This window comes from Polypterus senegalus, chromosome 6 (assembly GCF_016835505.1).
Source record: "Polypterus senegalus isolate Bchr_013 chromosome 6, ASM1683550v1, whole genome shotgun sequence".
NCBI lineage: Eukaryota > Metazoa > Chordata > Cladistia > Polypteriformes > Polypteridae > Polypterus > Polypterus senegalus.
This window is the reverse complement of record NC_053159.1, coordinates 92,279,146-92,294,747: the sequence shown is the minus strand read 5'-3', so window position 1 is coordinate 92,294,747 and position 15,602 is coordinate 92,279,146. Positions and strand designations below refer to the sequence as shown.

The following is a 15,602-nucleotide window of genomic DNA, read 5'->3' as shown; positions in this document are numbered from 1 at the left end:
AGTTTAAAAAAAAAATCTTTCTCAAGCTGTACACTTAATGAATTTAAATTGATGAGTTTTCAACATTACTGTACTTTGAATAACATTTCTATGTGTGTTTGTGCTAAATTAATTGTTTTTGGGCTGTTGGGAAATTAATATTTCTATCACCCTTATTTTGCTCATTTGTATTGATATTTAATTTGTATTATCTTTACCACACAATTGGTATTGTTATGACAGTTAGTTATGTATTTACATTCCCTCCCATTTAACACTAGAATTACCAAAGCCTACGAAAAAACTCGTAAATCCAGCCCACCTTAAATCTGTTCGCACCGCTCCATCAGCGTCTTTTGTCCTGTAAATGTGCCAATAAAGAAAAGCAGCAAGCAACCTGCTATTCCATCCCCGACTACCGCAGAACATGCACAAAGTTCTCCCAGCTCATGCCTTGGTTATCTGAGAGTGAAGTGCAGGAGTTTTAGAGTGGAAATAATAGATCATTATTTGGAACACATGCCTTTCATGTGTGTTCCATTTCTACAATAATCTATGTAAACACATTGTTGAAACAGACATTTTCAAACAGACAGATTTTAGTAATAAATGACAAAATGTAGGCATAAACTATATAATGTGTGAAGCCTGAAGACCAAAGATCAAATAAACACTTTCACAAAAGGTTCAAGGACAATACAACAGCTTCCATAGTGTAGCAGTAAGATTGGCTGTTCGATCCTGACTGCCTTGTATATTTACATCATTTCATTTTTCACAATTTGTGAAAACACGACATTGTGTCAGAATAGAGGACAGTCATGGATTTTGTTGGAGTTCCCTCACCACAAATTGACTGGGATTCTCTTAACCTGCCGGGAGAATGGAAAAAGTTCCAACAGCACGTGGAGCTGATGTTTTCTGGCCTGCTAAAAGGCAAAGACGAGAATGAGAAATGCAGCTACCTGCTCCTGTGGACTGGGGAAAAAAGAAGAGACATTTTTAACACATGGACTCTCACCCAGGAGGAAGCCAAGGTACTGAAAACTTATTATTAACCATTTTGAGGCATTTGTCATGCCTAAGATGAATACGATATTCGCGAGATACAAGTTTAATGAGAAGACGCGGGGTATAAACGAGACTTTTGATTACTTTGTAATGAAGTTAAAATTGCTGGTGAAGGACTGTGCTTATGCAAATGAAGATGAAATGGTCAGGGATAGACTAGTGTTTGGCACAAACTCAGCGAAAGTGCAAGAAAAACGTTTAAGTGTCGGGTCTTAGCAAAAAAATGCATTACACAATTGAGAAGGCAGCAAAAGAATATTAGGCAAGTGACGCATACAAGCATATTCAAAAGTGCAGCTACTGTGGAAACAAAGCACACGGTGGAAAAAGTCAGTGTCCAGCTAAAGGAAGACAATGTAAAAAATATGGTAAATTGAACCACTTCGCTAAAGTTTGCAGGACTGGGAAAGGTAAACCTGTGCATGCAGTGTGTGATGTCTCAGATAAAGAGGAAGATGAGCTGTTTATTGATGCAGTAAGAAAGGAACAACCCTCTGAATCTGAACAGGCCTTTGTAGACATATCAATAGGAAAGCAAGGTGTAAAGCTTAAGTTTAAATTAAGTTCTTAGACACGCTGCCGCTAAATATTCACAGGGAAATCCACAACTTAATACCGGGAATGCCTGTTAAACATCTTAGATTCACGAGTACCGATTTGGGTAGTGAACACTTTGATGAATGAAACCTGTTATCTTTACAATGGTTGACAAACACAGAATGTAACTTGAACACAACACATCCTCCAAATACGAACCTGATTGAAAGAAATAATGATAATCAAATCCTTGATGACAGCAACACTCATAACAGTCACAAAACAATTACATTGACAATCATGTACGTTATTTTTAAAATGTTTCCTTTTCTTTTTCATAAATTCTTTAACACACTACTTCTCTGCTGCGAAGCGCGGGTATTTTGCTAGTTATTTAAATAAAGAACAAATAAACTTACTGAAAAAAACTGCTTTGAAAACACCTGCTAAATAAAACTCATAATGAAGACTAACCATGTACAAAGCATTACAATGTAACATTTAGTGCATTCAGTTACTTCATTTGGGAGACTTAAACACAGACATCATATTATTCAATTGAGTCACAGAGAGAGACCATCTTCTGCCCTCAAGGAGGAAAAAGGCACTTAGCTGGGGAAAAATAATATAATGATAGCATTTAACTTTAGGTAAGCAATCCTAGGTGATTTATTTTGAGCTTCATATGTGGATTATAGTCAGTAATGCACATATGCATATTTATTTTTGATTTTGTTACTGAGTAGACACAGGCGTTTTCAAGCTTCTCTTACATTTGAAGGTTGCAGTATCCCCCAGAACAGTGTCATAAGCACTTCATGCTTTGCAGATGTACCCCAAGTTAAAAAAAGGTCAGATTATGAGTAATAGTGCAGGGATGTGCAGTGCCAGTGCGTATGACTCATAAGGATTTAGGTTCCTGTTTTTGGCTGATTTTATGGCTTACTATCCTAAAAAAGTTCTTGTTCACCCAGCCATCAGTTCAAGACTGAAGATAATATGGCTATGAATTCCTAATCCAGAAATATAGACTATTAATTGCAAAATAGAAAAGAAACATAATATGAATTATATATAAAATATTTAATATAATTTTTACAAAGGCTGAAGCAAAAGGAATGCCTTGGGCAGAAACAAAAACATATTTAAGAATTTTAATATTGAACTCAGCTTCAGGCACAAGAGACATTCAAAAACATGTACTAGACATGATGGAATTCTGCAAATACTGCTAAAGGAAATTAAAAACTTTATTTCTGAGATAGTAATAAATCATTGTAATCAATTTTTTCAGACTGGAAGAAGTACCAATTACTAGAAAGAAGCAAACGTGCTTGAAGTCCACAAACAGAGAAATATAACTGAACCTCTGTTGTGTAAAATTTCTTATGGTCATATAGGTTGCATTTTGGGAAGATTTTCTAATCACTCATGCTCTCTGATTCTTGGAATATTTTTTTGTCAACTGAGTAATTCCTAAAGTACAACTTATTCCAGCAATTTGTTGATAATCTAAACTCTGTTTACCATATCGGAAAACAACCATTTGTTTTAATATTATAGTATAATATTAATGGGTAAAATATGTAAACCATTTATACTAAAACAAGAATAGTGAAAGTCGTGGGATATGTTCAAGCTAAAAGCTATAAGAAATCAGTCTGTGTTATCTGTCAGTTTTTTTCTTTTTAATTTTCTTTAAATCAAATTATAATATATATAGTGTTTAAAATGTGACAGCTTACATCTTTTTGGAGGTGAAAATGGAAATGGAATAAAAAAGCACTGGAAAGAATAAGAAAAAAGAATATTGTATTGTAAAACACTGAAAAAAATGCTATAAGATAGACATGGTAAATGTATACAAATTACATTGCATTTTTAGTGTGTTTAAGAGGTCGAGACTTAGCTTAGAATGCCCTGGTTGAATAAACCGATCGTTGATGAACTTGTGTTTCTTGTTAACTCAAGGCTCGATTCAGCAATACATGATTATGCGCACACTTGTGAGATTTAAGCAGCCCAGAGATCGTTTGTGACATCTATCTAGGTTCAAAAAGCACAGAGTGGGGTGCAATATCGGCAGATTCCACCAGAGTGTAATTGTGGACTGCAGTATCTATGAGGTCAAGCGTGAAACTGTTAGAATATATGATGTATTACTGAAAAGTAAATTTCATTTAGTTGTCATTAAATAGAAGAACATGTAACATGAGACAATGTCGGTTATTTCAGCAGTTGATCTAGAAATAATAGTTGATCAATAAAAACACAAAATAGAAATGTGTCTGCTATTAAGAAAGACTAAGCCTAAGTACATTATGGTAATGAATTTGTGCATTGCATAATTAAATATAACTTGTATTATTCACATTCAAAAAAAGTAAACATATTTTTTGTGAACTTCATACCTGAAACAAACAAGTATTTAGTAGCTATATCAGGTAGATTTGGTAGTAATTGAAAATTATATACAAGAACATACTTAAGAAGTCCAAGAATACATTATATGCAAATATAATTTGCACATTTAACAATCAAAGAAAGTTGCAACTTCTGCCAATGATACAATGTCCCAATGTCCCTCTTGCTGAAGGTGTTTTCCCTCATTATAATTTCAGATTGGACAATACGACTGTGCATACATGTCATTGTGGTTTAAAACGACTGACATGTGCATTAATCTATGGAATACTTTGTATTTTACATATTCAGTCTCTAATTAGATTGGCAGCACAGTTATTTGCACAAGTGCATTGCTCTTACATTTTAGAAGCTTAAATAACATTATCTAGTGTCACTTATATATCTTTGGATAAATATTGTAACACCAGAACTCTGAGGAAACCAGATTGAGTTCTGTGCAGCAGAAGAGGAAGGGGGCGGAGCTGTGACCGATGAGTGACATAAAAAAAGGACCAGGACAGCTACCTAGAGACCACCTTGAAGAGCGTCTGGAAAGAGAAAATACATGATTGGTACTGCACTGCTGGACAGCGACTGATGCCTGAAACCTTTTGATCACTAGCAGCGGCATCACTTGTGGTCGTACAACAGGAGTTTGCGACGGTGAAAAAGCATTTAATAATCACTGGTGTGTGTTCAGCAATCTTCCTTGCCATTGGGCCATTACTATATTTTTTGCACAGACTCACCAACTAGCATTTTCTCCTGTGAGTTGCCTTTGCAATTTCTGGCTCCAACTAATTGCATATAAATAGTCATCAGGAAATGCCAAGGGGGGTGTGATGTGCTGTCCTTTTAACTATTTGTTACAGACAGTCCAGATTTCTGCTTCATTCACCAGATTTTCAAGGAAAAGACAATGCCATGCCTGATCCCACAGGGTTTTAAAATGCATTATGTAACTACAAACATCTGTATTAAAATCATAATCGTGAGTACCACATAGACTTGACAAATTTTGTAATGAATTTTTACTGGAATATCCTCAACGACTGTACATAACATTTTATAAACTGCTCAAAAAAAATTAATGGAACACTTTGAAAACATATCAGACAGATCAGATAGCAAAGTCATCAAAGACACCTGAAAAATCAAAGGGAAAAAATGATGTGGCAGGCTAGTCTATTTTGCCAAAATTTCATTGCAGCAACTCAAAATCGTACTCTGTAGTTTGTATGGCCCCCACGTTCTTGTATGTATGCCTGACAACGTTGGGTGGGGCATGCTCCTAATGAGATGACGGACAATGTCCTAGGGGATCTCCTCCCAGATCTGGACCAGGGCATCACTGAGCTCCTGGACAGTCTGAGATGCAACTTGGTGGCATCGGATGGACCGAAACATAATGTCCTAGAGGTGTTCTATTGGATTGGCATGGCGTAGGGACCAGTCAATTCCTTCATCCCCCAGGAACTGCCTGCATACTCTCACCATGTGAGGCCGGGCATTGTCGTGCACCAGGAGGAACCCAGGACAAACTGAATCAGCATAGGATCTGAAAATGGGTCCAAGGATTTTATCCCGATACCTAGTGATAGTCAAGGTGCCATTGTCTTGCCTATAGAGGTCTGTGTGTCCCTGCATGGATATGCCTCCCCATACCATCACTGACCCACCACCAAACCAGTCATGCTGAATGATGTTACAGGCAGCATAATGTTCTCCATGGCTTCTCCAGACACTTTCACTTCTGTCACGTGCTCAGGGTGAACCTGCTCTCATCTGTGACAAGCACAAGGCACCAGTGGTGGACTTGCCAATTCTGGTATTCTATGGCAAATGCCAATAAAGCTCCATGGTGCCGGGCAGTGAGCACAGTGCTCACTAGAGGACGTCGGACCCTCAGGCCGCCCTCATGAAGTCTGTTTCTGATTGTTTGGTCAGAGAAATTCACACCAGTGGCCTGCTGGAGGTCATTTTGTAAGGCTCTGGCAGTGCTAATCCTGTTCTTACTTGCCCAAAGGCGCAGATACTGGTCCTGCTGATGGGTTAAGGACCTTCTTCAGCCCTATCCAGCTCTCTTAGAGTAACTACCTTTCTCCTGGAATCTCCTCCATGCCCTTGAGACTGTGCTGGGAGACACAGCAAACGTTCTGTGGAGAAGTTGGGCTACCTGTGCAACCTCTGTAGGGTCCAGGTATCATCTCATACTACTAGTAGTGACGCTTACCATAGCCAAATGCACAACTATTGAAAAAACAGTCAGAAAAGATTTAGAGGGAAAATGGCCTCCACCTGTTAAACCATTCCTGTTTTTTGGGGTTGTCTCATTGTTGCCCCTCTAGTGCACCTGTTGTTAATTTTATTAACACTAAAGAAGCTGAAACTGATTAACAACCCCCTCTGCTACTTAACTGACTCAATCAATATCCCAGAAATGTAGTTGACCTGATGCTATACTCTGATTAAAAAATGTTCCTTACATTTTTTGAGCAGTATATTTTTAACATATTACTAATGGAAAAAACACAATATGTATCAGAAAAGGACAAATGAATTTAATTATTGAGGTATGCAAGAAAATCTATTAATATATGTCACTCTATTATTTTACAATGTACATGCAAATATTATAAAGACTTGTATCCAGAATGACAGTGGGCTTTCTTTCTAATCCTGATTTGTGCTGGTGGTTTAAAAGCTGTAATACATGATGGCAGGAGCACACCATGATTGATCCTGGAAGGTTTTTAAGTGAGGCATTTTTCGTTGCACATTACATATCACTGGAGTACTTTAGTGTTTAGTTTATTGCCTTAAAATTGATATTTTTTATAACTGATAAATTTAATATGAAACACGCCTTTTTTATTATTACTATATCATTTGGTGCTTAGTTGCCATGTATAACTAGCCCAAATTTACTTTGTTGGAACTGAAACTGGCCCAGCATCTCTGTTTAAGCAAGGATAATGTCCTATGCATGCTTCATGTAATACCCCTACCCATACCCCAGGAATGCTAATCTTTTGCTTCAATAAAGAGTAAAAAACTAAAACTTCTTGAAAATAATTACCAAATTAAATGTATAACTACAATACACTAAAATCACTAAACCTAATACATTAATACACTAAAATCATGCACTGCAAACTTACCATTAGTTCCTTTCAATATAGAAATCCAACAAAGACCTACAAGGAACCTAAACAAATATTTTAACACTTCCTGCATTCATGTTTTTAAAACTTTGCTTATTGTATTGGGAGGCATACCTCCTATAGTAGAAAGTGTTTTTTAAACTAAACATTATCAGTCAATGAGGCAGAAGTTCCATTCATATATACAATAACATTTCTGTTCACAAGGCAGAACCTGAACAAATCCTTGACACTTCAGTGTACACTTAAGTGTTCTTTGTGCAGAACCTACCCATTTGTGAGCTCAAGGAATTATTTGCAAATTGTCAATCCTATAGGGATATAGGAACGGAAACTTTTTCCACTATACCAGGTTTCACCTGCCTTTGCCAGGACTTAAATACTGCTGCTGCTGACCTTTAACAGAGATTTTTGTTCTCCATCTTTTGCTTTTCAATATTTTAGTATTCCTTTTTTACTTTATAGCCTAAAAAATATTAAGCTCCATATTCCCACCCTGACATTCATCTAGTCATTTGGCACCTTATGGTTTAATAACTTAAAATTTCTATATAGATAGATATATATTTCTTAAAATTTACAGTGTGGATATAAAAGTACAGAATGATTTTCACCCTCGGCAATTAATTATAAAAATCTCCTGCATATATCAATGGACACCTGGTATTCACAATTGTCTGAAAAATGTAATGAACAAAATAAGATCTGACAGCTAATCAAAAGATTACTTATTATAAGTCAGTCAAAATGGATGGTGGAGTCCCAGAATTTGTTTATCTTCCCCATTACATACAGTCGATTTTCTTTATTTGAACATAAAATGAATGCATCTTGAGTCAAAAAAGATAAGGAAAAATGCGCCTTTAAAGGAGCTTTCATTAAAAGTGTCAGGATTTACATAACTGATGTAATCAGACATCTGCTCTGAGATATGCAAATTAAATACTTTCTCTATTCCAGAAATAAGAAATAGACTTTGGAAATAACAAATTTTTGCTCAACATAGACCACTGTTCAGTCATTTAGAAAATAACAAAAATATCCATCAATTTACAAACGCTCTTAATCTAATTCAAGTTCTGTATTATCAAAAATGAACTGTGACCCCAGCTAAGGGGCTCCAACTTTCTCGGAATGCCTTGTATTGATAAAAATAAAAAAAAATATTTCTGCTATACCATCAGTAGTTAGTTAGTGCAGAGATTCTAGCCCAGCCACTTACAGTACGAAGTGTGCATATTATGCCTGTGTCTGTTCAGAGTTTTCACAAGGTACTCTGGTTTTCTGTCTCATCCCAAAGACAGGCATAGCAGGTTAATAAGCTCTTGGTGAGTGAGAATGAGAATAAATGCACCTGATCAGATAACAATGACAGTATTTTTTTTCATTTTAATTAAAGGTATGCATACATCCAGAGTGAATACCTAGAAGCATATTCACACATATACTGGCCACACGGACATGGCGTGACATATAATGTTCTTAAAAAAATCCTCAGAAACATTTCTTGTAAAAGGTTCTTCTACTTACCACATACTAAGTCAGACAGTTAACTATTGTTAACTATTATAAGATCTTGATAGGAGGTCAGCTAGATTAACATCTTGTTAACCATTAAATAGTCTTGAGAATGACCTGTTCTAGTATGTGTGTCTGTTTTACTCAAAGGGTACCAGATCTGAACCAAACTAAAACTGCAGGGAGAAGAGTAGATTTTACCCAGGCCACATTTTTAAAAGTTTTCAAGGCGTAATGCCATGTTTGAATAGGATTGGTCAAACAACATGAGGCCTGAATCAGGGAATGTCGGCCCTACATTGCAATGTACCATTGGTACTTCAGAGAAGCACAGGACTGGCATAAATTCAGTCTAATAGAGAAACTTTGAGTCTCTGCCATTCCATCTATCCAGAGGCTATGCTGGATCAGAGACCTGAAGTCTCCGTTATTCCATTCGTCCAGAGACCATGCCAGATCAGAAATCTATCAGCTCACTAACATCAAGAGCCCCTGGCAGTGTAGGCATATTGGATGCCCAAACTCCTAGTAAGATGATCATGTGCTGTTTGTCCAGGTTGTATTGGTATAATATTGTTACACCCATTTTACTTTGTTTCTATTAGGAATCTTTAGTAAACTGTAATGTGTGAATAAAAGTGTTAAACCTTCTCTCCTGCTTGTTTTGGTTTGTAAGTGCTACATACGGGAAATTCTGTTTAGGTCTATGTAATAAAGAGTCTGAAAGTGAGAACAGGGTCCTAGCATGATAAAACACACACACAAAAACACAATTTCAAGTCTGTAGCAGTATTTTGGAATAATTTTGGTCAGTGTCGTTATGCTTAATTTGTGATAGTGTAAAACACGTCATAATATTATTCTCCCTGTTCTTTTTAAAATAACCCTTGGATAAATATTAATAAGTAGTGTAAGGAATGCTTAATTTTTAAAATTATATAAAATCTGCTGCTTTAGATTTCATCAGTTGGCATGCAAGCTGTTTATTTTGAAAAAACATTCTTTCTGTTTTTGAATTATAAAAGACAATGCACTGTAAAAATATTCGTATTGGTTATGCTGATTTGTAAATATCTATTTTCGTAGGACTACTTTTGTTGTCTCTGTAACAAAGTGCCTTGTGATGGGATGCTTTATAAAGGTCACTAGATATTGATAACAACTTCAAATACTACAGAGAATAGTAACACTTCCAAATAGGAAATATTTAAATTGCATTTCATTCTCATATGTTATCAAACAAATATGTTAAAATGTGGTTATCCCGAGAAGTATTTTGTCATTTTTGAAGAACACTGCACACTGTTTTCATTGCACCTCTTGATATTGATATATATTTAAATTTCAGAATAACTTTTACCTCCAAAATAGCAGCTGTCCACAGAGATGAGCTGAGTCTTTGTCACCATGGTGGAGGGCACATCATTATTCAGCTGCAAAGTGACCTGAAGGCCTTGTGTGCTGAGGCTTACTGTGTGCCACAACCCATCATTGAGATTAGAACCTAAAATAAAAATAATGGCAGCTGTTTATGTGATTTGACATGCATAGGGAAGGAAAGCCACATGCTTCTATGAGTTAAGGTATGTCAAATGAATTAGGAAAGGTGTTCATAAACCAGCAGATATAAGAAAGGAAAACACTCAAGGGCAAAGAAAAGACAGCAACTTCAAATTGCCAAAATAACACTAAAGATTAATTCAGATAAAAAAGGAGCTTTGTACATAGAAGAATGCGTTAAGGCAAAATAATCATGTTTTTCTATCTTTTAACATTGAATAATACTTTTATTTTGTTACTTTGAGAATATCGTGGTGTAAAAATAGCATACTATTTACATCACTGGTTTAGTATTGACAAGGGGGAAGAACTTAAACACCCAACACAGAGGTGTGGGCTATGCCATGCAAGGCCAGCTTGTCCCCTAACTGCCACAGTGATTTTTGGGATTTGAGTTTTTCCACAAGCTCAATACTACAGGTTTGATGTGACTGGTTCACTCTTATCGGCTCCAGCAGCTTATTTGAATCTCTGTAATGTCACCTAAGTTGTCCCGCTGTTTGAAGTCATACCAGGTTAGTTAATAAATAGTCTTCATAATAAAATAGGTTATAAATACAATGAAGGAAAATTAAGAATCACTTAACTTATGTAGATGTTACACTGATAATCATTCCCACTAAGCTTTTTACAATATGTCAGTATTCTGCAAATGCACTGATTTTAGACAGAACTTTTATTAAAGTAGAAGGGCCATTCTACTGAAAAAAAATGTGGTTTTATACAATGCATTTGCTGCCTGGAACAAACACCAATATTCTGCAGGATTTACCACACCATTTATTAGCTTATTTTTCAAAGAGTGAAACAGTCCAAAAGATTTTAAGCTTTAGTTTTCATCCATTATATAATGATGAACAGGGAAGTTACTTTGCCTGCATACTCTCGCCACATGAGGCCAGGCATTGTCATGCACCAGGAGGAACGCAGGACCCACTGCACCAGCATAGGGTCTGAAAATGGGTCCAAGGATTTAATCCCGATACCTAATGGCAGTCAAGGTGCCGTTGTCTAACCTGTAGATGTCTGTGCGTTACTCCTCACCAGACCATCACTGACCCACCACCAAACCGGTCATGTTGAACAATGTTACAGGAAGCATAACGTTCCTCACGGCTTCTCCAGACCCTTTCACATCTGTCACATGTGTTCAGGGTGAACCTGCTCTCATCTGTGAAAAGGACAGGGTACTAGTGGTGGACCTGCCAATTTTGGTATTCTATGGCAAATACCAGTCAAGCTCCATGGTGCTATGCAGCCACCTAGAGGATTTCGGGCCCTCGGACCACCCTAATGAAGTCTGCTTCTGATTGTTTGGTCAGAGACATTTACACCAGTGGCCTGCTGGAGGTCATTTTGTTGGGCTCTGGCAGTGCTCATCCTGTTCCTCCTTGCCCAAAGGAGCAGATACTGGTCCTGCTGATGGGTTAAGGACCTTCCACAGCCCTGATCAGCTCTCCTAGAGTAACTTTCTGTCTCCTAGAATCTCCTCCATGCCCTTGAGACTGTGCTGGGAGACACAGCAAACCTTCTGGCAATGGCACGTATTGATGTGCCATCCTGGAGAAGTTGGACTACCTGTGCAACCTCTGTAGGGTCCAGGTATTGCCTCATGCTACCAGTAGTAACACTGACCGTGGCCAAATGCAACACTGGAGAAAAAACAGTCAGAAAAGATGAAGAGGGAAAAATGTCAGTGGCCTCCATCTGTTTTTGGGGTCATCTCATTGTTGCCCCACTAGTGCACCTGTTATTAATTTTATTAACAGCAAAGCAGCTGAAACTGATTAATAGCCCCCTCTGCTACTTACCTGACCAGATCAATATCCCAGAAGTTTAATTGACTTGATGCTTTACTCTGATTAAAAAGTGTTTCTTTAATTTTTTTGAGTAGTATATACAGTATATATATATACACTAAAAAAATCTATATATAAGATTGCTATATTGTAACTAGCAGGTAATGATGTGAGTATTAATCATGTGTTTGTTAAAACACATGATTACATTCTGATTTTTATTTTTCTAAACAGTTTTGCAAGAAAATGTTACTTATTGCTACTCACCTGTTGTCATTTCTGTTTTCTCAAATAGTGACTTCTGGTAAGTCAGCTTTAATTTCCCATGGCTGAGGAAAAGTAATAAATGTTCTGATTCTTTGTATAGCTGTGTGTAAAACAAAAATCCGTCCCGGTTCCAGGTGCGAATTTGGAAACGAATTGAGAAGCCATCTGCCTGAGACTCGATGGGTAATAACAGATAGCTGCTAGTGGAGCTGGTGAAAGTTACAGGTGTAATCTGTGGGTCTGTGCAGGAAAATGTGACATTACCCTACAGAAATAATAAAAAAACAAACAATGAGGTTAATAGTAGTCTTATTTATTCTTATTTCTAGGTTATTCATCTCTTTTTTTTTTAGTAACATTTTCCTACACCTACAACCCTGAGAAAGAAAAAGCATGGTTACGTTGAACACACATTAACTAATGGATGGTGCCCACTATCCACCCCTCTTGAACTTCACATAATTGACATTTGAGATAATGTTACCAATCTGCTGCATTTACCCAGATGCTATCAACTGCAAGCTGTGTTTTTCGTTAGTGATCATTTCTAGTGTAGTTCTATGCTTCTCCTGCTCTACCTTAGATTGTACTCTAATTTTCCTTGTAATATTGCACTTTTTTCTGTGACCCATTGAAGTTTATTACGTAAGTAACCATTTTTGAAAGACACCTAAGGTAAGCACATCTGACAAATAAAGAAAAATCATTAATTGTAAACCCACGTTAGAAGTTCAGGGTCAAGGCTGGCTGCAGCCTTTAAAGGTAGCCTAATGAACAAGGTAGAAAGCAACCCTGCAGGTTATGCAGATCCATCATGTAGCACATATTAACCACTACATCACCCAGGAAAAATGGCAATCATTAACCAATACTCCAGTAATCAAAGTGTAATTTTTATCATTCTCGTATTAAAAAGTGCCACTGTATATTTTCCCCCTGAAATATTTAAAATAAAAGTAACGCTTTAATAGACACTAAGTGCACATCATGAAAATTAATAAAAATAGGACTTTCTAATTTTATGATAGCCACCTTTGGTACATGTTTTTATATGTTTAGTACAATGATGCTGTATGGTATTAATTCAAAAAAGGATTCTTAATAATACAGATCTAAACATTCCTCATAAACAAGCGAAACATTTGCAGTGATAAGGCATATATTCTAAAATGTACAAAAAGAGCATTCTTCTATTCTTTTTGTAACTCAGCATTATAATATTCAGCAAAAAAATTACTGCAATGCACTCTATTTTTAGCAGAAGGGTTTTTTCAATATTTAAGTCACAGGCTCGAATAACTCCGGTTTATTATTTCTGATCAGTATTTTATTTATATTGTTAATTCTGAGTAGATCAAGCATGAAAGGATCAGAGATTGTATGAGGAGATTGGTAGAACTGTTCATTGTGGCCATGGGATAATTTATTTCAGTCTTAACAAAAATTTTCAGTCCATTTTTAAATTATTCTTCTAGCATATCCTTTATGGAACAATCATTTACCTGAAATAGACAACTGATATTTACAGCATTTACAATTGGACCATACTGTGCATCAATTTGGATGTGCATACCTAATAATAATAATACATTTTATTTATGAAGCACCTTTCAAAGGGCCACAACTGTACATTACAAATTAACTACAACATTCATACATAAAATGAAACCCAGACATTAGGTCATATATTGATAAATATCTAATACATGACTTTTTCTAGATGCACATTGTAGGGATGTCGTCACTATAAAATGTAATGAGCAACCCTCAAAAAAGTCTTAATGAAGAGAGATCTTGGTAATACTCTCAAAAAACAAGAATAACACAGAACTAGACAAATATTTCAATACCTTTCTGAGAAGTTTTAGAGCTGTTACATAGCTTAAGAATTCAAGAGAAGCTCTAAATAATATACAATGTTCTCATTACATCTGGGATATGAGGCTCTAAGCCTACTTTCTGCATTACAACTTGAGTAGCATGCAGTGGGACTGCATAATTTGACACACCAACAGTTGAGACAACTAGGCACTGCATAACTTTGCAGAGAAGCCTTTTAGTTAAATAGTGTGAGTGATAACACCTTGGTTAAATTATTCTGCTGTTTTAACCTCACTTGTGCATGACTTGGATTCCTTCCCATTGCTTGTAACTACTAGAATCATTATGGGTGCTGAAAGTGTTCACCTCAGTCATGTGGCAGATAGATTTTAATTTCCCTAATTAAATCTTAGTTAACAATTGTCCAGTATTTAAAAAAAAATGGAACTTAAACTAAGAACCTCCATATTTACATATTTACATTATATAAAAAAATTTGTTGTGCCTATATGAAAATACAAATTAAAAAGTTTTCACAAAGGCAATATTACAGATGCCCACAGCTATTCATTTAAAGTACAGCTATACTTTAAACAACAGAACTATTTCAAGATCTCATATATATGCAAGCTCAAATACTGAGCAATGTTAGACTGCTTAGTAAATATCTGCTAATGAAGGATAGTAAAATTAAAAAATACTAGTCATAGCCGCATAATTAGGTATTAATGGGTGAACACTTCCTGAAAGACACAGTTGTCCAAATGGGGTGGGTTTGAGGATACAACTGTAAGTGAATGAAAAGATGGAAGTTTGGAGAGAGCAACATACAATTGTCCGTGACTGAAAACTGGAGGACCGCCACCACGCCCCCACCTCCCAGAGCGAGGGACGGGGCTGGATGGCAGCCCTCTAAGAAGTTGGATGCCGACCGTTCGGGGGGTCACGTAACTATTTCGCTGGAGGGAGTCTTGCTCGTTATCGGAATTAATCAGACAAATCGCTCCACCAACTAAGAACGGCCATGCACCACCACCCACAGAATTGAGATAAAGCTATCAATCGGTCAATCCTCTCCGTGTCCGGCCCGGGTGAGGTTTCCTGTGCTGAGTCAAATTAAGCTGCAGGCTCCTCTCCTGGTGGTGCCCTTCCGTCAGTTCCTTTAAGTTTCAGCTTTGCAACTATACTCCCCCCGGAACCCACAGACTTTGGTTTCCCAGTTGGCTGCCCGGCGGGTCATGGGAATAACGCCTCCGGATCGCCAGTCGGCATCGTTTATGGTCGGAACCATAACGGTATCTGATTGTCTTCGAACCTCCGACTTTTGTTTTTGATTAATGAAAACATTCTTGGCAAATGCTTTTGCTCTCGCTCGAATTGTTGGTGGGCGGGGCTCTGTCGTGCATATCCCATGGTCTGTCTTGCATGCCATGGTCAACTGCTTAGTGAATTGTTGGTGGGTGGGGCTCTGTCATCCGTA

General features: G+C 36.9%; 1 protein-coding gene across 1 annotated transcript in view; it reads right to left on the bottom strand.

The window, feature by feature from the left end:
- Positions 1 to 15,602, bottom strand: part of LOC120531259 (contactin-associated protein-like 5) — a 558,381-nt gene that overhangs the window by 137,723 nt on the left and 405,056 nt on the right. The window contains exons 8-9 of the mRNA XM_039756505.1: positions 12,302 to 12,566; positions 10,036 to 10,179 (exon numbers count right to left, since the gene is read on the bottom strand). Of these exons, the coding sequence (XP_039612439.1) occupies positions 10,036 to 10,179; positions 12,302 to 12,566 (409 nt within the window). The remainder of the gene's footprint in view (positions 1 to 10,035; positions 10,180 to 12,301; positions 12,567 to 15,602) is intronic.